Source organism: Sebastes umbrosus, chromosome 13 (assembly GCF_015220745.1).
Source record: "Sebastes umbrosus isolate fSebUmb1 chromosome 13, fSebUmb1.pri, whole genome shotgun sequence".
Taxonomy (NCBI): domain Eukaryota; kingdom Metazoa; phylum Chordata; class Actinopteri; order Perciformes; family Sebastidae; genus Sebastes; species Sebastes umbrosus.
The window spans coordinates 6542877-6567341 of NC_051281.1; the positions used below are offsets into that span (position 1 = coordinate 6542877).

A 24465-nucleotide genomic window follows, 5' to 3' on the forward strand; every position below is an offset into this window, starting at 1 on the left:
TTTTTTCCGGGTGACTGAAGACCGTAGTGCTGCTGACTGTAACTTATGCAAGAATGGGGCTTAACCCCACAGAGTTTCCAGGCAAAACACAGCTGTGACGTCAGGAGGACCCAGAATCTCACAACATCAGCACTTTCATAGTCTATCTGTGTGAAAACACAGTAATTAGCTATTTTCCGCTGATTGCACCTTGTCATTGCATAATCAAAATGATTTAACTCATAACAATTATTCTAATATTCCACAGAAGAATACATTGTGCTGAAATAACAGAAACTGTCTCTCATGATGACATTGAAACATTAGATTGCATCATACACACATATACACACACACACACACACACACACACACACACACACACACACCATTTCAATACACATTACAAATTAGAGGATTTATTTTATAATAATAAGGCGTTTTAAGGCTTTATGATCAATAAATGAACAAAGGTTTGAAGGTTTTCCTGTGTAAATGTCTGTATTGACATAATCCACATTCAGAAAATGAAGTAGCTGGTGTGAATAGAAAAATATTTTCTAGGGCTGTCAAAGTTAACGAGATAATAACGCGTTGAAGCATATTCGTTTTAACGCCACTAATTTCTATAACGCATTAACGCAACTTTTAGGTTTTAGTGGGCTCAGTTTTAAAGCTAGAGTTAAGATACTGGCATCATATGAAACTAGCAAACCTAACGAATCCATTTGTACCAACCATGTCATACTAGCTTGTGCTTGAAGGAGGCTAAATAACGCTCCAAACTTACGCTACATTTTGGTGAGGAAGACCTGTCATGGCCATTTTCAAAGGGGTCCCTTGACCTCTGATCCTCCTGATATGTGAATGTAAATGGGTTCTATGGGTACCCATGAGTCTTTCCTTTATAGACATGCCAACTTTATGATAATCACATGCAGTTTGGGGCAAGTCAGCACACTGACACACTGACAGCTGTTGTTGCCTGTTGGGCTGCAGTTTACCATGTTATGATTTGAGCATATTTTCTATGCTAAATGCAGTACCTGTGAGGGTTTCTGGACAATAGTTGTCATTGTTTTGTGTTGTTAATTGATTTCCAATAATAAATATATACATAGATTTGCATAAAGCAAGCATATTTGCCCACTCCCATGTTGATAAGAGTATTAAATACTTGACAAATCTCCCTTTAAGGAACATTTTGAACTGATAAAAAAATATTTTAATCGATTGACAGCCCTAATATTTTCACAATATTAATGAATGAGTGAATAGAAGCTATTGCCATATAAAAAAGAGGCTTTACTTTGCAATACGGTGCAGCTAACTGTTTTACTCCTCTGCAGTGTCAAGATAATGTGATGACATAATCTGTACTCTGCACTTACTCACTGACCAATTAGTTTAAATTATGATAAAAAGTACAATTACCATGTTACATATTTCTTGTGCCCCTTTGAGACAGAGGGTACTCCAGGCCCAGATTTATAGAGCCAGCTGGGTTGAGGGAGTCATATTGATTCAGGATTTGCTTTAATGAGTGTTAACTGAAGCAAAGACGCACGCATCTGAGTTGGAAATGTTTAACTCAAAACTCAAAACCAAATCCTGCTATCCCGAGGTTTAGCAGGAAAGACTCCCGACTCCTTTACCTCCCCAGGAAGAGTGATTCTTTTATTTGAAATTAAATATATATTGCATATTTGCTATAACTGTAATGTGAAATAATCAGACAATTTCAGAATGAAGTGGTGTAGCATACTCTGGTTCAATCATCACTGTCAACGTTTAACATATGAAAAAGGATTTCTTTTATAAATTTGGGAGCAGAATACAAGAATTGAACTATTGTAGTTGTTCAGTCAAAACCCCTTTGAATGAAACTGTATCTTATTATACATAGATATTTTCCAGACTTTGATAGCACTGTAAATGAAATCTTGCAGAGGAAATTCACAAGAATGAATTCTAAATGTCAAACCTGGAGAAGTTTCCACATGAACAAGTCATTTGAGTCTCCAAACTTTCCACAAGAGTTATCTGCAAAAAGGTTGAATAGATTTCTTTTATTTCTGAGGCATATCAACCTTATTTTAAGCACATAGCTATCAGGTTTTATTATGTTTTTATTTTATTTTATTTATAAATTAAAAAAAAACCTGTATTGTGACTTTGTACATGTACAATAATACATTTTTAATGTTCAATTTTCAGCTTTTTTTCGCAGCTTCTTTCCACAAAAAAGAGAAAAAAGAGACTGTTAAAATAACGCTGACACTTAAATCACTGAATTTAGCTCTTCTTAGCTTTCCTGCAGAACCACAGCTGATTAAATTTGCCGTCTCTTTTACCGGCAAAAATACCAACATCATTTCCTGTGCTGGCAGTTTCCATGACAGCTGTTGGAAACGCACGACGACTGTATAAAGGCAAGTTTCACTCTATTTGCTGTATTTTATTGAAATTTGTTCAGTGTGAGGGTGTGTGCTCATCACTGTTTTTAGTGTCTTTCTGTGTAACTGTGTGAAATACTGTAGGATGTTCCTGACTCACTGTGTGATGGAATGGATTGTGTTGACAGTCCTCAGCCTCTGCCTGCCTGTATGGAGTGGTGAGTACAAACACACTTTTACTGATGTGAGGATTGGGATGTTCAGTGAATGGATTGGTAGCAGGCGACAAAAGATGACCATTGTCACACAATTTCTGATCTTATATTTAAAGAGTATGGTTTAGACCTACAGTATGAAAAGTGTCTTGAGATAACTTCAGTCTTGATTTGATGCTATGTAAAAATAACTTGAATTGATTTAATCCTCAGCCAAACAATACATTTAAGATGACCTGACCTACTGTGAGTTTGAGCTGAAAGCCAGACCTTCTTAAAGACACTTGATAGGTTAATTTATAAAAAAAAGATTTGGTAACACTTCATTTTACAGGTCAGCAAATATCATGGTAATTTGGTGATAATTAGCAAGTTTATTACTATTTGAAATTTCTGTGGAATTACTGCAAAATTATCCCAATATTTACCTCAAAATTTATAAAAAATTACTTTATTTTAAACATTATTTAATGATTATATTCCGCTGTTTCCCAATAGCTGGTAATTTATTTAATACATTTCCAGGAAAAGAATACAAAGTTAATTGATATGAAATATTTCCTTGTCTGCTGATAATAATTTGCAAATAACTTTTTTTTTTAATTTCTTTAAAAAACTCCCTGAATCATTACATTAGCTACCAGGTTACATTTGTGTAGACAATAAGTCACACAATGGTGAGATTTGTGTCTGATCAGAAGTGTTAGTTCTGGTTTTCCACCGCCGATGAAGAGCAGCGCTTAGCCGCTTCTCAAGCCTAAGGGCCCGATTTTAACCATTATAGGCTATTTCAGCATATATGACAGCTATACCAGCGGGTTAGCCTGAAGGAATGATCTGGTTCTGTTTAGAGCGTTTGACCCAGGGAACCCTGCAGCTTCACTGTGACTACGGGACTTCTGCAGAGCTGCTGTGTGCAGTCAAACCACAACGTCTTCTAATGTCTCCTTGTGTTAAACACAGGAAGTGACGTGCAGAGTATTGAGAGTTTCCAGGATTTTGTTGGTCACCCCTTGACAGCGCTGAGTAATGAAAAGTAATGTGACAAGTAATGAAGTTAATTATTTTTCAAGTAACATTAACAGTCAGTGACCATTTAGTAGCTTGCTCCTTTGCAGAAAGTTTGTTCTCCCTTAAGTTATTATTTGTTCTATACTTAATCTGCCTTTATATCCTTAGTCTGTCCTTTGCCATTTGGATTCAGTTCATAAGGTCAAAACTTCACACCAGTCCATTTCTAAACAGTCTCCACTCAACCTTCCTCTTTTCTGACAGATGTGAAGGTGATCCAGCCCTCTAGAGTTGTGAGCACCAATGGTACGGCACAGATCCAGTGCTTCGTCCAACCCCAGCCCTCCTACCATCAGATCCAACCCTCCGATGACCAAACCCTTACATACCCCTACCCTGACCCCGAGGAGCTGCGTGTGTCTCTGCTAAGAGGCCTCCATGGCACCCAGGAACTCTGCTCGACCATGTTCAACTTCACAGAGCAGAGAGAGGCCGGCGTGGAGAAAGGTGCAGAGAAAGACCGAGAGGTAAGTCTATGGGTGGATGGATATTCCAACTTTTCCAAAATAATGTTAAAGGTCCTCGTTACGACCTTAAACTGTGGTTCATAATAAGATCAGAAATGTACTTTGGCCGTAAACCATTCAGTGCTTAAACCAGCAGTAGTGTTGAGGTATTAAACCACGTTTTTACATGTGAGGGCTATAACCCCCAAAAGACAAAACCTGTTGAATGTTATTTGATTAAAACAGACACAATAATATTATGATAAATAGAGCCATCGCTTAAACTAGGATATGATTTGAAACATTTTCTCTTATGAACAGAAGTTGATGGTCTTGACCTCAACATAATTCTACACATCCCAGGTCAGGGGTCAATTAACCAACAGATGAGATAGGAAGAGAGATTTATAAGAAGACTCTTTAGGGAGGGATTTCTGCCACAACTTCACCTTCTTTCATGGTGCATTTGGGAATATTCTTAAAGGTCACAAGCCGAGACGCGTTAGGCTCAAAATAAGACTAGAATAATTGTTTTAAAGCAGTGGCGGACTCTTTCTGAGGGGCAGGAGAAAAAAAAAACATGAAATGCATGCATTGCATTTTCATCATGTTTTATCTACCATAATCTACGCATTTTGTGGCGTTTGCCTCTTCAAAATAAGCAATAGCAGTGCTAACGTTGCAAACCACGGCATCAGTGCTGACAAAGCTAACAGTGTTATACAGCTGTTATCAGCTGTAACCGCTAGAGCGCAGTGTGGAGCGGCGGCCATGAGCTATAGCCAGCGGGACACACACTAACATCTTCTTAAAGGCACATGTGGCCGACCCAGTTATGTCAACAAAGCACAATGAAACTCAGATTACAACACACACACACACACACACACACACACGCACAGAGAGAGTTACTTCATTCTCTGCTCAGGTAGACATTACTCCTCTATATCTTTACTTAAATAGTTTGTCGTGTTTCTGGCACATCACAGTACAAAAGCCTTACTAGAAATTAGGTTTAGTCCTGAGGCAGGTGTTGGAGGAAAGTTAAAAAAAATAATTTATTTATAAATCCCCTTTTGTCTTCGAGGGCTTTACAATCTGTACAACATTGAACACTGTCTATCCTTTCACCCTGGATTCTCTCTCAATCATGGGATCATTAAAATCAAAGTGATTGATCCACTGAGGCTGGGTAACATGCATGTGTTCAGCATAATTTATGGCAATATGACCTTCAGATTATGAGATATTTTGTGTTGACAAATCAACAATTTGGCCTGAGGGAGGCACCAGAGTTCACCCTGTCCAACAGGAGAACCCACATAATGAATGATGCATGCTACCCATGGAGGAGGGCATATACATATTTATATAACCCTAACTCCAAGAGCACCAGTGGGTGTAGGGGACACAAGAGGAACCCCTTTACCTTTCTTTTTCCTCATGTCTTGTGAACCTTTGGTAGTTTTGGCCTTGTTTGGAATGATTTCTATACAACCCATTTTGTTCTTGTTCTACATGAAAAGAGTATATTCATTAACAAGACCATTTGTTAACTGCTGGAATCAAACTTGAATGTGTTTTAGGTGCAGTGCTCTGCTCAGGTGAGAGAGGGCGCCGTGGAGGTGACAGTTTCCGGACTGAAGGCCACAGACACAGATATGTACCGCTGTGAGATAGAGGTCTTCTATCCACCACCATACCTGCGGCTCACTGGCAACGGCACACTCATTCATGTCTTAGGTGAGACGTCGCCCACACATCGGTATAATATGGAAATCCAAGTCGACCATAAACGTCCCGCAGACACTCAGACACTGAGCTCACAGTTCACACATCTTTCTGTCTTACTTTCAGTCTTACTTTCCCTTCATCTTTTTCCTTTGTCCACAGGCAGCTCAGATTGTCCTGCTTTGGCTCAGAGACAGATTGCACACCATCACGGTGATGATGAAGAGGATGATGAGGGGATGGCACCAGTCAGTTTTCCTGTGGTTGTACTGGTGATACTGGTCATGTTTGTCCTCCTCATCATTATCTACTTCCAGGTCAGAGCATTATTCTTTTATTTTTATTTATACATTTGTAATGTTATTATATTATGTATTTAGTACTAGTGGTAGTAGTTATTGCTGGTGAATGCAGCATGTTTGATGCGTAAGTTAAATTTCAAATAACCCTGAAACACGCCTCCTGTATGCTCTCATCTCTTACTGTCCACTGTATGCTATCTAATAATAATTATCATTTATTGTTAGCAGCATTATAATCTGTGTGTTTTCCATTTGCAGGCTCTACAGTGTCAACGAGGGAGGAGGGAGCTTGTCCGAACGGTGCCTGGTGTGCTTTGCAAGGCGGATGCTGCTACATTTTCATGTTAAAACTTTGCATGAAAAACACACTGAATAGCCACGTTTTTATTTTTTAAAAATTATTTATTCACCTTTATTTTTCCAAGATAGTCCCATTGAGATTTAAAATCTCTTTTACGAGGTAGTCCAGGCCAAGACGGCAGCATAAAAGTTTCACACTTAAATACAAAACAGCAAAAAGTTAAAAAACATCATAAGAAATTTCTAATAAGAGAGACAAGTAACAGACTTAAAACTTACAGCAAATTGCATCAACCAGTGAATTAGCAGTGTTGTTCAGTAACAGGACATGTATATTCAGTGTTAAAATAGTCCTTAAATAATCTAGTTAAAATAACTCTGTAGCTCACACCAAGTCGAGGGTGCAAAAACTTTAAAAGCACTTTCACCAAAGATGGTGCACGTTCGAGGAATGACATGTTGGACGCTCGCTATCAGCCTAGAAGCATCAGAGTACCATTGATCTTGAATGGAGGGTTAGAGGAATATAGGGTCAGTATTGACCGTTTATTAAATATCACCTCTGTTATGATTGAGGTTCTTTTTTTTTTTTTACCACAGCTAAAGAAAAACACCAAAATTACATTTTTGGTGTCTGTGCATATTTTACTTTTTAAGTATAGACATTATGTTTACATTGTTGTAAACACAAATTATATTAAAAAGGTGTAGCTTTGGCTTGAAAGGCTAATACTGTGTACAAACTTCTTGTTTGATTAAAAACTGAATCACTTGATGTTTTACTTGGCTAAACACTCCAGCTAAGAAAATGCAAAGCTTTGAATCATTAGGCTGCATTACGGCTACAGAAGTTATTTGCATGTGAATTTATTGTTACCTTATACTCTATGTAAATGTTGCCATTGCAATGTTCAACAAATATTCATGTTGGATACTTCCTTAAAATAAAGTTTCTTAACTTTAAATTGTAGTTTTGTGGAATTTATTATTATTTTTAAAAACATTTTTTTCCATATTTCCTCCAAGAACCAATCAGCGAAGCGCACAAAGTTACAACATGAAGATGTACAAAGTGGGTGGCACCTGAAGAAACAAATGTAAGGGTTTAATTGTAGATCTGAAGCTGTGGATTCACAATGAGAACCACGTCATTGACAGAGTGGGTCATATGAGTTGTACATTTCTATCATGCTTGCCAAGTCGTCAAGTACTGATGTACAATGGCTAAACAAAAGTGGTTTTATAACACTTAAAATGCAAAAGCAAGCAGCAGAACATAAATAAAGTTAAGGTTTTCTTAAAACAGGCCTATATTATTGATTGTAATTGATTGGGAAACATGCAATTTGATAATTTCATCATCTGTAAATCAAACACTTTAGATATATACAGTATATATCACAGAAATTCAGACTTTAGAGGTAAAAAAATACAGATTGGGCCTTTAAGGGGGATTGCAGGTTATAATTTTTTGAAACAAAAGCAACAGTGAAAATCCTCAACTTTGCTGTAGCACCACCATCAGGCCAATATTTCCCCTTGCACACAATACTGTACAGACTCATGTCCCCCAGAGGATGAACCATTGATTACAATGACTCCCGGACATTTCTTTTCTGGACAAACTTTCACACTAACCACTTATTATGTTGTTTGTTTAGTGTCAATAAAACACTATTAGTACATTGATATTAGTATACTTACTACATAAAGTATACTTGGGAAATATACTTGAACTGTACTTAAGTTTACTTCATATTAGTAATTTGAAGTATACTACTTCTTCATACGGATAATCAAGCAAAGAGCATGCAGTTGTTGTCTGTAACCTGTTTGAGATGAATGTATGAACCACTTCCTCAGAATCAGCGTCAGATATAAATCATTTCATATCTGATTTGTTTTTTCAACCGATAAAATTTACCCTAGTTATGTTACTGACGTGACTTTCAGGTTCCTGACTTGCTGTATTCCCATCAGAGTGACTCAGTGTGAAAACATTTCCTGACCCTGTTTTTTAGGACCTATATACCACAAGTATGTCAGTCTTAGGGTCGGGTTGTGCTCGATTAGAACAAGTTTGTAGGATATGTTGTCGGACAACGCTAGAAAACAAAAGGTGGAGTGAAAAGCCGGCTGTCATAGAGAGGGAGATGTGATATATGGGGATAATGGTGCACATTTGGAGATGTTCTCTCCTGTAAGACATAGAGTGTCAGTTCTTCACATGAAAAGTGACGGAAAGAGCTCCAGAGAGAAGTTCAAACCCCTGTTTCTCTCTCACCTCTGCATGGCTGGCCTATTACCGTCCATTATGGAAAGTTACAGAAATGGTGGGACATAGCTCCCCTAATCCAACATTGGAAATGTGTGTTGCCGAAGCTATTTGACCAACAAAAATGGTGTTAAACAGTACCCAAAAGTGGTTCTTTGGCTTATAATCAAAGGGGAACCTGTTTTGGTGCTATATGGCACCCGTTTTTAAAAGGTGCTATATAGTCAATAAGTGCCATGTATGTTTTTTTCAGGTTAAAAGCATTCAAAAAGTACAGTTAAAAAATAAAAAGGGAAAAGTAACCATGTCTGTGATCTTCTGACATCTGATCTAATCAGCTTGAACACCCCTCGGAAATGATCAAGAGTCATAAAATCAGTTTTCTGCAACATTTAAGAATATTAAGCGCCTATTTGGCGGCCATTTTGAAAAATGGCTGCCACGGTCCCCAGGGGCCAAATTGGCAGTGCCCCGATATCTATATCTTTTCGTAACATATAAGCCTACATCTGTGCCAAATTTGTTGTTTTTATGATAAAATGCACAATTGTTACGAATATTTCAGTTTAGCTGCCGCACTAATGTAAAACCATTTGAAGTGTCATTTAGCAATGCTTAAATAAAAATGGTGCTAAATGAAATGGTGAATTATATATGCTAACATTTGCTAATTCGCAGAAAACATAAATGATATAAATAGAGCTTTTATCCCAAAAAAGTTTCAACCTTATGCTGGCGATAGAGGAAAAGTCAGGGGATTACCAAAATACAGTAAGCTTCATTTTCTGGGGACAATGAATGTGTCTACAAAATGTCATGGCAATCCATCCAGTAGTTTTTGAGATATTTCAGTCTGGACCTTTTAATACTGACTAATACAAACTCTTAATGAAACAAGCAAAATTATAGGCAAGATGATTTTGCTGTAAGGCCGAAAACAAAAAGAAAAGAAGACCCAGTGTTATCGACAGAAGGACAGTGAATTAGGTCTTTATCTCATCTCAAAGACGAAGCAGACGTCAGATGGACCATGCCAGTCAGAGAACAGATTTCAGGTCTCTAATGCTGATTCTGTCTGTGGTTTCCTTTTGTTCTCAGCCGCTCACGCACAAAGATTTCACAGAAGTACAACCTCTGAAAAACAGGATGTGGACTAACACTGCTGACTCGTACAGGAGATCAAATGATCCATTTTCCTCCAAAGAAACCTCATGCTGATAAAAATAACGGACAGAACATGCAGCTATATACCATCAACACGTTGATAGCAGAGACTGGTTGGTCACTGAAATTCAGCTTCTTCAAAAGAAGGGCAGACAAAAACAAATACAAAACACATATCTTCCTCACTAACCCAATGATAATCGCCAGAGCTCTCTGTCAACACTTAATACTGTTACGTCTACACATACTGAGTTTCTTGACCTTTACATGAGTATTTACATTTTATGCTATAATTAATTATTATTACAATTACATATTCCGCTGCAGTTCAGAGGCAAATATTGTACTTACATATGAAAATATATTTCATTTCAAAAGTTTAATGTCTCCTAATTCACTGAAAAGCCCAATGTCAGTTAGCACTGGAGGCTTCAAGTTTACGTACACATCATCTTTGTGTAAATTAAATACTGGACCATGTTTGACGTGATGTCACAAAATCATGCTTGTACATGTTAAACTCAGATTTAACATGAACACAGAAACTTTGTGAAAACAATCTTCTAGTGTCAAACTGCACACACATCATTCTGCTGATGGAACAATGAGCAACACACGTGTTTGAGTGGAGGAGGATTTAAAATTAGCTCCATCAGCTACCCAGCTGTAACAGATGTGCATCAGTAACAATAATCCAGTAATATAATTTATTATATTTTGTTTTAAATAATAGTGATAGTAAACATTCTGCCTGTATAATGAGCACTTTTACTCATACATTCAGTACATTTTGATAATATTTCTGTACTATTACTGTATGGAAGTTTGGCTTGGAGATTATAGTATTGCTACTTTTACTTAAAGGTGCAATGTGTAATATCTGGCCACCTGCACCAAACAAATAGAGGGCAGCATTTCACCTTCACTACTGAGTCCATACAATCTTAATTTACAGCCATCGGTTATAAAAACAAAGCCAACTACTAACTAAGAGCAGGACAGGAATACACAAGATTTGATCAAACTGCTGAAACTCTGAGAGCAAAATAACACTGCTATCTGATAATCTTCACTGTGGCATCCTGTATTGTGTTTACTGTGCCACTAACTGACTTTAAATTATTTTTTCAATTCATCTTTTAGTTTATAAAACAACAGAAAACACAATTTTCCAGAGCACAAGGTTGTGTCTTCAAACATTTGATTTGTATGAACTAAAGTCCAAAATCCAAAAATACAATAGTAATACAAAATGTACAATAGTGTAAGAAAAACAGCAAATTCTCACGTTTTTAGAACCGATTAAATATTTGACATTTTTGCTTTAAAAATCAACTACATGATGAATCAATTATCAAAATATTTGCCTATTCATTTCCTGTCTTTTCACTAATCAATGAATTGACTAATCGTTGCGGATCTAGACTTGACATTGTTTTTGTTTGGCTTTTTGGTCTAAGGATGTAAATGTAGTTCAAAGTATGGTTCAGGATTTTATGATGAAGAGCTCATTTTAAGGTGTTAAACACTGTTTTCTCTCAACAAAGGCCTGCACACAACTTCACACTCTGGTAAAAAAAAGTCAAAAGTCAAGCAGATTTTTTCCACTGAATCAAGCAAATAATATTTCCTGCTGTGCAGGAAATAGTGTGAGTTCCTGTTGTTCTGTAAAAAAAAATATGAAATTTAGTACCTATTGCATGACAAGTGTTACAGGAAAGAGATCCTACCCACAAAAACTACACAAACACCAACAGTTTGATTGACAGTTGAGTGTGGCGTCATCAAAGGCACCGTAGAAACACAGAATTTGGTTAGCTCAGCATCAAGACCAACCTCAAAATTTCCTTTTTCCTGTTTAATAAAGAGCTCAGCTTCTGTGTTTGTGGTGTTGGTTGTACCGTGACAGGTTGTTAGTTTCTATCCACTTTTCACCCCAGAGCGAGAAGTAGCAGAAACGCTGAGATGACAGCTTACAGCTTCAACATCTTCATCATCTTCGTAATTCATCTGAGCTTCATCTTCCACCGAAGCCATGGTAGGACTCTCCATTTGTTGTTATTTGTTGTATTATAATAATAACAATATGACCAATAATTTACCTAACGATCCAATGAAATGTCAACCATTGCTTTGTCTCTTTTTCTTTATACAAGCTGAGATGTTTCTACATTTGTTGTTGTAATTTGTCACACAGCAGCCACAGTCAGCATATGAACATACTGAATAAAGAATAAATCTAGACACTTACTCTATTAATAGAAAAGGGAAAAGAAATTCTGACTGAAAACATTAATTTCTTAAATTAAATCTGAAACGAGTTTCTAATGAAAATGAAGAAACAAAAGGTAACTTAGTTCGATCACAAGGGATACGCTTGATGTGTTTTCAAGAGTATTTGAATCTTTTGCATTTATCAGGTGGTCATTTTGAGGTGATTCAGCCACAGAATCGGACTGTAAACCAAAATGGGTCAGCGTCTATCAGCTGTGAACACACCGCAGACGTGACAAACTCTGTCAAAGACGTTCGACTCAACGGCATATCCCTGTATGTATCCTAATTTCTTGTTTTTTTGTGTTTGTATCCAAAATTGTACTGCATCACCTCATCTGCATAAACACATCATCCAACTCAGAGTAAATTTGAAACCACTGACATGTGAGGAAAAGGAAAAGGAAACTGTGAGTGTGTTAGCATTAAACCACAATACAATGTGGTTGTCAAAACAGCATTTCAACACTCTGGAGTGGCTGGAAACAGCTAGCCAACCCGATTTCATGGTAAAGCATATATTTTAGGCTTTTTGTATGTCATTCGTACGCCACGCAACAAAACTAGCAGTTAGGTTTAGACAACAAAACCACTTAGTTAGGTTTAGGAAAAACATCATGGTTGGGCTTAAAATAAGTACGTAAACTAAGTAAAATACTTATGGAAACATCGCAACATAAGTACGGAAAACACGTCACAAAAGTCACTAACATAACTTACAAAGCAAAACACCGGTCTCCTGGTTGAAAGTCCTGTGTCCCGCCTGCCGATCATAAGCAGTCTTTCTCACTTTTTATTCGACTTCACTAGCTCTGAGCGTGGCATATTTAAGCGAATGCGTTTACATTGCAGTCAGTGCAGACTACATAGCGTGCAAATGACACGCCAAAAGCAAGAACGGGGTTTGTTATTGCACGCTAAATGCCTTGCGAGTTATCGTGTCATTCACCTTTTTGTGCAACTTGGCTGTATGAGCACATGTAAAGGTCATTATTTAACACTTTATATGATTTGTATAAAAAGCCAGTTTGCCATTTTATGGGGGTTATGAGTGGGACTATTTCTTGGGCTGGCGTGCTATCAGTCTTTTCATCTAACTCTTGGCAAGAAAGTGAATATGTGTATCCCTAATTCGTCAACCAATCTGATTAAAAACTAAAGACTTGATAGGTGGGAGACTCTGTCTGATATATCTTTGTATACTTTCAGAACAGACAAACCTAGGTTGCTCTGCCAGATGGAAAAGAAGGACTGTAAGAACATTACCATGCATCAAGAGAGTCTCCAAAAGTGGCTTTTCATCATACTCAACATCGGGCCAGAGGCCATGAAGATGACATACCAGTGTGAGTTCACAGTGAAAATAGGTGATATAGATCACGACGTGAAAGGAAAACCAACCATACTACTGCCAGGTATGTTCAACCCTTTGGATGATTTTTAATGTCAATGTAAATACAAGCCAATAAAGAAAGTAAAATGCAATATGGTTACATGCATCTTCTTTCATATACAGTTACTGTTTTGATTAAATGAAAACAACAATGTAAAACAACAGTTATTTAGTTTTTTATTTTTAGTAACAGAATGAAATATTTTTGTGGCTCAAAATTTGAAAGCTTTGAAAGCTTTAAGGAGCTTAAATATATATTTGTTTTTAAATAGTGAAAACTGTGTTTGAGTTTGTGTTGTTGGTCAAACACATCAACACTGTATTTGTGTGTGAACTACTTTAGTACAGACAGGACATTGCCTAACTATGGTTTTATTAGGTCAAAAGGAAACGATCTGCGCACCACAACCTCCTCCTCCTCCTCCTCCTCCTCAGTCTCATCAGCTCAGGTGGATTCTGATTGGGCTGCTGGCTCTGATGTTGCTGTACAGCTGTGTCATCACCTTCTTCTACATCATACTGAGGGTGAATATCTGTCCGTCTGACTTATTGTCTGTCTCTCTCCCTATATGTCTTGGTATATGTTTGACTGGCTGCAAGAACATATCATTAAACACTGAATGCAAAGCAGCCGATAAATCCACGACTGTACATGTCAAGAAATTTGGACGGACGTGCTGTTCGTGGTCTTACAGCATGAAACATGAAATAGCTAGTTATTGACTCAGTCCAACATAGCTGACAATCACCTCTAGTCTGGAGACCAACAGTGTCACTTCATGGGCTTTTCATACTGAATCATCAAAGCAAAAGGGGCAAACCCTCTCCTCAGCCATCTCATTGCTCACTTCCTGCACCTCACTGTTGCCTCACTTCAGTACCTCACTACTTCCTCCAGATGTCCCTGCACACGCACGCACGCAAGCAAGCAAGCACGCAAGCAAGCAAGCAAGCACGCAAGCACGCAAGCACGCAAACACGCAAACACGCAAACACGCAAGCACACAGGTAACCACTTGCACTTGTTAACAAAGGCCATTGTGACAGAACTAAGGTTATGTCAGTCCATTAAATAGCAGTTTTTTTTTCTTCTCTGTTACAGTTACTGTAACATTGCACATAATTCTACATGTTATGAATTATATCTACACTAAGATTAAAATAAATATTTAATAATTTCAGGGCAATATCTTCTGCTCTAGGATAGTGCGCTCCAAAAACAGAAACAATATCAATACTGTGGCCTCAGTTTTATTCCTTAGTTTGGTGCAATTCGTTAAACAAGCCTTCATCTGAGCCTAATCTCAGGGCTATGACTTGTGTACCAGAATAATGGCGCTTTAAAATAGCTCCTCAGTTTACCACATTTTGGCATTCAAAACTTCATCAGAGCCTTGTTTTAGGGCAAATATCTTTTTAAAGAAAGGGTCAATAATGTGAGAGCCAAAACGAAACTGTCATTTATTACTTTGTTATGCTCCCACTTCTATCCGTTTGCGTAATTTCTCTATTTATTTAGAACTAACTGAAGCTTTATCTACAGTTTTTTTAGGAATCTCCCCTGTCTGCATATCACAGTATCGGTTGTCTGTAACATTGTCCTTTGGGAATAATACCTCTGCAGTGTTGGAGGCTTGTTTTTACCTATTGAGATATGATGAAGAAAAGAAAACCCTAAGAAATGTGTTACTTTTGTGTTTCAGTGCCGCAACAAAGATCCGGAGAACTCCATCTATGTAGAAATGAGAAAAGCTCCTCCGTCAAGAAATCCACATTTGGACACTTATTGTGGGTAGCTGACTCATTTTTCTTCACCACTGGCTACATGCTGAATGTAATAAGAGGGAAAACATTGTTATTATCATGCTGCTGGTATCATAGTCTCAAGCTTTTGCATATATATATATATTTATCTAAATGAGTTGAACATTCCTGTACTACTGAAGATAAACAGCAGGGTGAGACAAAGACAGTCTAAAGTGACCATACTGTCTGCTACTGTACATCTGCTCATCTCTGCTTTTACAGTTGTATGCAATGGGGCACTATGATATTATGCATTATATGGTATATATATGGAGGTTATTATTAATTTAATAACCTTTTTCAATCAGTGCTTCCAACTTCCAAGTAAATAGAAGCTTTATAATGCAAAGATTTCATGTATTTCCCCACAAATTAATCCATGAGAGGACAAAAAGACAGGGACAGGAACAGAAAATTAACTGAAAACTGCTCTTTAACATAAAGGACAATCGTCTTCAATGCCCCATCACCCCAAACAAACCCTTTTTAAAATTTTTTTCTGATGATTAAGTCAACATCCCTTACATTTGCACTATAAATGATAATTGAACTAAATCTTGTTCATTTCCATTGAACTTTTTCATACTATGTAATTTACGTTGCTTCTTTGGTCACCACTATGTTAACACACTTGCACATTACAATGTTAATACTATGTTATTAATATTTTTCTTTATTATTATACTTTTTACTGGCTGCTGGTTATCCCCAGGACACGGTTTTGGTGGGCCTCTGTTGAGTCTCAAGCCTTTAGGGATTTACTGGTATGAAGGGCATGGTGGGAGACGCCTTGATCCACTCAAAAAAGGGCAATTCATGCTATTGCTCATCCCTCAGCGGACGGGCCTCCTCCTGAATTACAGGTGCTTCAAGGTGTGGAGAAGTGTGAGACCTGCAATGAACCAGCCTACTACAAGTCTGGCTGTGGCCCAAAGTGGTTCTGCTCTTGAATATCCTTGAATAAAACATTGAGGGAAAGGAAGGAGGATAATAAATAAATCCATACATAATTCATTCAAATGAAGATGGACTCTCCGATCACCTCCCACTCTGCTGCTGCTGCTGGCCAGCGTAGTAATTGTATTCTCCATCACGTGTATCGACTACTTTGTTTTATCCTGATGTCTGAATGTATCTTTCATGTCACCTTTTATTTTGTCAAATTATCAATAAAATGATAAAAGACAGCTTTATTAAAAACTACTCTTCCAAACTAAAAGCTAAAAAAATTTAAATAGCCTATGTGATACAACAATTATGTAACTTAAATGATACAGATTAAGATAAGATAAGATAAAATGTATTGTCATTCATCTATATACAGTGCAGTAGTATATAGAGGAACTAAATTATGTTTCCCTGTTCCAGGTGCAAAACAAAAAGAATGAATGAATGAATGAACATATGGTGCAAACAAGATACAAGACATGGTACAAACATACAGTGCAACAACAAACGTAGTGCAATAATTAGGGGTGTAATGATTCATCTTTATATTCCTAAGATCCATCTACATCGAGGTACTCGGCAAGTTGTCCTTCACGGGGGACGTATATCAATCTAAAATTGATTTGCGTGGTAAATAATCTATCGTATCGATACTAAGAATTTCCCCCTTTATTTAAGCACGACAAACGTTATATGGATATTTCTTAGCACTTTTATTAGTAAAGAAATGTTAACCGTTTCTCCGGTTCACGCTCCCTGTGTATAATGTCATCGACATGCGCCAGCTTGCAGCGTGAGCGTGCATGCAGATGAACGGCGCCCCTTTGCCGGGACTCCTCTGCACTGTCCAGTATCCAGCTATTTATTTCACAGTCACACTGATTGAATTTTTTGGCAAAAAAAAGTTACTGTATCGATTTCAAGTCATTAAATCGTATTGTATTGTATTGTCTTATATTGTATTGTCTTATATTGTATTGTATTGTATTGTATTGTATTGTATTGTATCGTATCGTATCCTATCGCTCTAGATTAGCCAAATATCGTCCTTGAATTGTATCTGAACCATGGAAAGTGATACGTATCGTATCGTTACAAAAATCGTTCCCCCCTAGCAATAATAGAAAAATATAAATAGTGTAAATATAAATACAAGTAAATAAATGTAAACAAATGTAAATTGTTGCAATAAAAAACAGTAAAAGCAGTTTTATGTTCCCTGAGGATATTCATAATGTTTATCGGACCCGCCATCTTGTCAACTTTGAGGAGTAGAACAGAAAATACATGCATGCAGCCACATTTCCTGTCCCTGTGTCTTTTAAAATGCAGGTATAGGTAAGAGCATCATCTACTGTATATACTGTATACTTATATGGTTAAAGGACAGCAGCAGGTTGCATTGTAGTTGTAACACTGACAATGGGCGACAGAGGGAGAAACTGGCAGTCTCACAGACATTAGTTCTGCAGATTTCCATCACAACACCAGATATTTGTTCTTAAGGATTTTTTATTTTTCAGTGCATTTACTCAACTTTGAACAAATACCATGTTATGGATAAACCCTGATTTTAGTCACCTCACCTCACACTAGAAAAAACTATATATCATTAGATTTAGGATTGAGCATTTAGGTCATGTATTCTGAAAAAAAAAGACAAAAGGTTTTCTGACCTGCGAGAGAAGGATACTAAAGAGGGCCAAAACTAATTAAAAAGAGAAAAAAGGATAACACTGAAAATACTACCACTAATAGGCTACTCACACACAAATACTTCTTATAGAAAATAAGGACAGTAATGATATTTTTATGGATAACATAAGGTCAACAGCTACTGAGCTGTACTGACAGTCTGCAGCAGGAATTAGTCTAAATATAGACAAACACAGATAACTCTTCTCACAGTGACAAGGGGGATGTCAAAGAACAACAAAAGCATCCTATAATCAGTGTCTGACGGTCTGTGAACTGGTGAATTGGAAAAACATGTTAGTGAGGGTGTGGAGCTGCCTTAAGCAAAACAAAAGCATCTCATGTCATTCGTTTGAAAGGAAACATACCAGCTGTCATACTTAAACATGCAGCCGGCATAAAACAATATAACAACAGGTGAACACACATGGCTACAGTTCCTTATTCTACTTGTTCATCACATATTTTTAAAATGATTTATCATCATGTACTCCAAACTGCATTTATAGATTTGCACCATGTAGTTAAAGGTGCTATTGATGCATTCACATCACAACAAGTGTTTGCCAGTTCGTTGCACAACCTGCATATTTCATGGTCGAGTGGAGTGAGACTCAGACAGACAGAGAACTCATTTTGCAACATTTAGCATTAGGTATAGATTTATAGGTTATTTTGTGCGGTGGTGTTTCAAGATTCATGTAACTATGGTTATCTTAAGATATGGCTAGATATGGCAACCGTCACTAATGCTAACGTAGCTCCTCAGGGATTGAAGCGGTTATTTTTCTCATTTTGACAATCTAACAGGTGACAACCAGTGGGCTACCTCCGGGTCTGAAAAGAGAAGCCAATGCTGAAGTGCCTTAAACTTGCATTATCTCTAACAGCCAGCAGGGGGCGACTCCTCTGGTTGCAAAAAGAAGTCGGATTGTATAGAAGTCTACGAGAAAATTAACCTACTTCTCACTTGATTTATCACCTCAGTAAACATTGTAAACATGAGTTTATGGTCTCAATTGCTAGTTTCAAGTCTTCTTCAATACAGCATGATGTTCATTCAGTAAATTATGGTCCCATTTAGAGTCAAATAGAAGATCAAATAAAAAAAGTTTAAATTTAACATTGTAGTCGAGGTCGAGGAGCGTCTCAGTTTTCGACTCCTATCTCTGTAATCCAGTAAGTGTCGCTCTTTCTTAGAGGGCAAAAGTAAGCCAATAATAATATTTCCACAAAGCAGAACATTCACATCTAATGATCAACATTGCATATTTAATCTGTCATCAGTTTGAATCATCGCCAAGCCTTCAGGTGTTCATGAATGTTATAACCTTTTTGGTCACCTGAAAATGTCTTATTGAGTGTTTGGTTGTACTTAGCTCCTTCATCTCATGTCACCTCTGGTTGCAAAAAAACAACATGGCCAAAAACCAAAAGTGAACTGCAGTCCACAGTTCACTTTCGCTGCTGAATTGATTTGTCTCTAATTACTATGCACATTCATTAAATGTTCATTCAGTCAGTGTTCTTTATACATATTTTTTAGTATTCTTGTTATTATTTACTCCTGAGCCCAAAATGAAGACAATTTCGGTTGTGTTTCACTCTCAGATATGATATCAAATGCAAAGGAGACAGCATTATTTAAAATTTTGAAAGAATGACATTGGTCTTGCAGGGCATCCATCATCAAGGCCTCTTCTAACTCAGAAGACATCATGATAAAGGTATGGAAACTTTTGTGTGGCTTGTTGAAGGAGTTTACAATATTAGAAAAGAATTACTATATAATATGCATTAAGCCATCAATCAGAGCATGAAGTTACACGTACACGGTCTACTAACAATGCCATGAAGTTTAGCTTTACATGAATTGTAACTACATAAAAAACTTTTAACTTTCTGAGCCCTCTGTTCAATTGTTGGTCTTCTCAGACGAGGTTACATCATGTGTTGATGTGTGGGTTTTTTCGTCATATGTTTACTTTAGAACATGGATGATTTTCTTAACACCTCTGATTGGTATGATCCCCCTGAGATTAGAGTTTAACATCATCTGAATCTGAATACAAGAAGGTGTGAATCCTTAACGAGGGCGACTCATAAGAGAGCTGTATGTGGATGTTTGTTGTGTTAAGTGCTTGACACAAATTTAGTCTCCAGGGGGTTGGGTCAGTTAGGTAGAAAGTTAATGTGTGTGTGTGTGTGTGAAAGAGAGAGATGGAGAGAAAAGCATATTGTATTGCAGACTTTGTTAGCAATACACACCCACAGTATGCTAAAGTCACCTCATTTTGTCTGTAAATGTTGAACCCCAGTCAAAGAGTTTCTGAGCCAAAGTTCTGAAAAAATCTATATATTTTCTTATCTTGTGACTCAAGATAAGAAATATACAGTATAAGATAAATTGTTATCTTGGATCCATCTCTAGATAGAAAGTTCCGCACATGTAATAGAAAATATATTTCAGGACATGAGAGGACTCCAAAGTTACACACAGATACCAAGTTTATAAATTGGGATCATTTGCAATAAACCCCTTAACACCCCTTAACGCCCTGGCCGCTATTCTGTCTTTTAGAGGTTGTAGCGGGTTCAGCTTTCAAGCTAGAGTGAAGATACAGGTATCATATGAAACTACAAAATCAAATGATTCCATTGTTACCAATCATGGTAACACCTAACCTAGCTTGTTGGGAAAGACGCTAAATAACGCTATGAAGTTACGCAAAATTTTGGCGAGGGAAAACGGCATGGGAATTTTCAAAGGGGTCCCTTGACCTCTGACCTCAAGATATGTGAATGAAAATGGGTTCTATGGGTACCCACGAGTCTCTCCTTTACAGACATGCCCACTTTATGGTAATCACATGCAGTTTGGGGCAAAAAACTGTTGCAGGCATTACAAATGTGTTATTTTTTTCCTATTCTAAAATAATTTGTTTGAATATTTCTGCATACTGGGGTCCCTAAACAGTCTTGGAATTACATACATTGGGTATCACTGTAAAGCTGAGACTGTTGTGGATCCAAGGAGTCCAATGGTATTCATGTGTGATGATGTTAATCCAGATATAGCCATTTCATTGTAGTGAGACCATGTTTTTTTAAAACTTCAGCTCACTGCATACCTGTTGTGACCTGTAGGATAATCACAGCCTCATGAAACTTTAATAAAATGAAATAAGGGAGTTTCTGAGCAGTTTCAGAAGTGCTCACCATCCAATAGCTAAAAATACAAAAAATCACCAAATCACAACATGGACTTTTCTATGGTGTTCCTCAAGGTCTTGGTGTAATGTGGTATTTTGGAGGGCTTATTGATCATTTTTTACCAATTCTCGAGTGGTTAAATTTTTTTTAAATTTAGCACCAACCCTGTGTAACAAATGGTATCAACCCAAAAATTGCTGCAACAACTTATGAGACATAAGTGAGCATGAATGGCATCATCATAATGTTCTAAGACCTTATAAATTTCACAATTAATTTTGATTAATTTATTCATTAGTTTTTATTTCTGATTTATGCCTAGAACAACTTGACATACAGTGCTTAGCTGCATCTCAAATTAACCTTCAGGTTCCCAGCTTTTAGATGATGTACACCACTTCTATGTGACCTATGCTGTTGACTTTTTGTCTACCCCTGAACATCCCCTGTCATCAACTCCTCTAAAAAAAATGGCAGAGTGATAAGGGGTTAAGCTCTGGCATCCTCATGCGCCTCGGGTGTGAGGTGACGGAAAAAAACGTCTTCGGCCATAAACCAGTAAGTTGTTGTAACTTGGGCGTACATTTTCCAATCTGCTCCAAAGTTCTAATGCATGATAACAGTCCCGGCCTGAAGACATCTACATGCCAATTTTGACTCATAGTCATAGCGCCACTTACTGGCAACAAGAAGTTACAGGTTATGTCTTTTTACGACTTCCTCCTCGAAGATTGAGCAGATCTGAAATCTGAAATTTGGTCAGAAAAGACCTTGGTGACGCCTTTCCCTTGTTGCCTTGCACTCACCCATCTGATAGTGTGATCTGGCCCAAAATGGACCCAGCAGATGTAGCATTCTTTGATGATCAGATGCTTTCTGATATACTGCCAAAATGCCTCCAGTATGGAGCTGAAGGGTGCAGCTCAGTCACTAACACTCTGGCAAGTTTCAAATCTTGGATGTCTAGTCTCCAGCTTGCATCCCAGTCAGCTAACCTCAGTCCTGCTAGCCTCCATCCTAAATCCTGGTCTTCAAGCCTCGGACCTCCTAACGTTCTGCAGGCTTCCCAGTCCTCTCGCCTTTGGCCTACTAGCCTTCTGCAGTCTTGGGCCTGCTTGCGTCCCACCTGTTTTCCTTGAGTCGGTTAGCCTCCCACCTGTCTCACCTGATCAAGCTAGCCCGCCAACTGCCTGCCCTGAGCTGGCTAGTTCACAGCTTGGATACCTCATCCTGTATCTCTTGAACTCTGGGAGCCTTCAATAGACCAGTTGAGGAACCACCCTGATGACCAGCAGCCATCTTCCACTGCCTCTCGCCTTTCCATTTCCAGAGTCTTCAGGCGTCGGTTGCACCAACAGGTCTTACGACTGGTCTTACGCTAAGTGGGACATAACTTGGCGTTCTTGACACGGATGCTATCCTCTGGTGGACAGGTGGGTCTATTACACGCTTTGGCATGAGATGGGGTTGCCCAGCCAGATCATCAGCCACCCATCTTGATTGACGCTCAGCCAGATCATCAGTCGGCCGTCTCTGATGATGCCCAGCCAGATCTTCAGTTACTTCTGTTGCTGGCCTTCGACATGTGCTGTGAATGGGATTCCTCCCCACTGGGACAATCTGGGTGCCAAACCTAAAGATAAGGGCACTCCCACGGAGAGCAACATACAGTATATGACAGCACAGCAAAATTCGATTCTGGACATCTGGCGGACGACCAAAGGTGGACATAAACACAGATCCCAGTCATTTCCAACATTGAGGAATATGAGCATAGAAGGTATAGTACTTAAATCTCTATGGAGAGAAAAACAACAGCAGAGTTAAGCAGGAAGGGGGGGTGGTCAGGGAGGATAGAGATAAATCGGTTGTATGACAGAAAGCTTTGGCCAGAAAGCTGTTCGGCAGCTTCTCCTCTCGTTCTCTGATGGAGACCTGGGAGGGAACTGAACTCTGCTTTCCACAACTCCTCAACACCTCCTGCAGGAAGCCAATGCGTCCTCACTTTGAGACAATGCTGAATTACATTCTGCTGTCCTCCATCTCTCTGCTCACTGCGGCTCTTAACCTGCTGGTCATCATCTCTATCTCTCACTTCAAGTAGTAAAATATTTTATTAATTTATGAAACTGATAGACAGTAATAGCAAGTATCACTTGATCGCAAACTGTGAGGCAATAATGTTTTTTATATTTCAGTTTTTGCTGTATCTGATTTTATCTGAATGATAATTGATACCATAACTAATTATTAATATATTGCTGATCTTCCTCTTCAGGCAGCTCCAGACCACCACCAACCTCCTCCTCCTCTCTCTGGCTGTCTCAGATTTCTTTGTTGGCCTCCTCATGTTCTTTCAAATTGTGCTCATAGACGGCTGTTGGTTCTTTGGTGACTTCATGTGTGCTGTGTATCAGTATCTAGCATATATCGTTACCTCTGCCTCTATAGGAACCATGGTGCTCATATCGGTTGACCGATATGTGGCTATTTGTTATCCTCTCCATTATTCCACCAAAATAACACTAACAAGAGTTCAAGTCTGTGTTTGTCTGTGTTGGATATGTTCTGTAATCTCTCAAAGTCTGACTTTAAGGGATGTCCTGAAACAACCAGGCAGGTATAACTCCTGCTTTGGACAGTGTATCTTTGTCATTGACTACATTACTGGACTTGCAGATTTTATTGTTTCCTTCATTGTTCCCATTTCTCTCATCATAGTTCTGTATATGAGAGTACTTGTGGTGGCTGTGTCTCAGGCTCGTGCCGTGCGGTTTCATATTGCAGCTGTCACTCTCCAACAATCAGGGAAAGTAACTGCTAAAAAATCTGAACTGAAAGCGGCCAAGAATCTTGGTGTTGTTGTAGTTGTGTTTCTAATATGTCTCTGCCCATATTATTGTTTTGCTCTTACAGACCAGGACACCTTCATCAATACTTCTTCTGCTGCCTTTGTAATATGTTTGTTCTATTTTAACTCCTGTCTTAACCCTGTGATCTATTCGTTTTTTTACCCCTGGTTTAGAAAATCAGTTAAGCTCATTGTTACACTTAAGATAATGCAGCCTGGCTCCTGTGATTCCAACATGCTGTAAAGAGAGACACTGCACGGTGCCTGAAATTAGACCCTTTGCAGAAATCAATAACAGAAAAATGTTCTTGGTCTTGTAGCGTATTAACTGAATAACAGATGATAAACTGAGTAAAGTGCTTTTGTATGAACACTTGTATTTGCAGATCATATATATGTCTTTTCA

General features: G+C 38.1%; 3 protein-coding genes across 3 annotated transcripts; all 3 read left to right on the forward strand.

Annotated features, from left to right (window-relative positions):
* The first annotated feature begins 2393 nt into the window (after positions 1–2393).
* cd28 (CD28 molecule) lies at positions 2394–7391 on the forward strand. The gene is made up of 5 exons (XM_037789061.1): positions 2394–2593; positions 3866–4128; positions 5694–5850; positions 6001–6155; positions 6399–7391. Exons 1-5 carry the CDS (start codon positions 2521–2523, stop codon positions 6486–6488), a joined length of 738 nt encoding a protein of 245 aa, XP_037644989.1. The 5' UTR covers positions 2394–2520; the 3' UTR covers positions 6489–7391.
* A 4329-nt stretch (positions 7392–11720) lies between these two features.
* On the forward strand, positions 11721–15840 carry LOC119499732. Its single transcript, XM_037788885.1, has 5 exons — positions 11721–11917; positions 12300–12429; positions 13363–13568; positions 13926–14071; positions 15250–15840. The coding sequence occupies exons 1-5, from the start codon at positions 11845–11847 to the stop codon at positions 15340–15342; spliced, it is 648 nt and encodes a 215-aa protein (XP_037644813.1). The 5' UTR covers positions 11721–11844; the 3' UTR covers positions 15343–15840.
* Positions 15841–23135: 7295 nt separating this feature from the next.
* On the forward strand, positions 23136–24303 carry LOC119500562 (trace amine-associated receptor 13c-like). The gene is made up of 2 exons (XM_037790340.1): positions 23136–23308; positions 23487–24303. The coding sequence occupies exons 1-2, from the start codon at positions 23136–23138 to the stop codon at positions 24301–24303; spliced, it is 990 nt and encodes a 329-aa protein (XP_037646268.1).
* Positions 24304–24465: the final 162 nt, after the last annotated feature.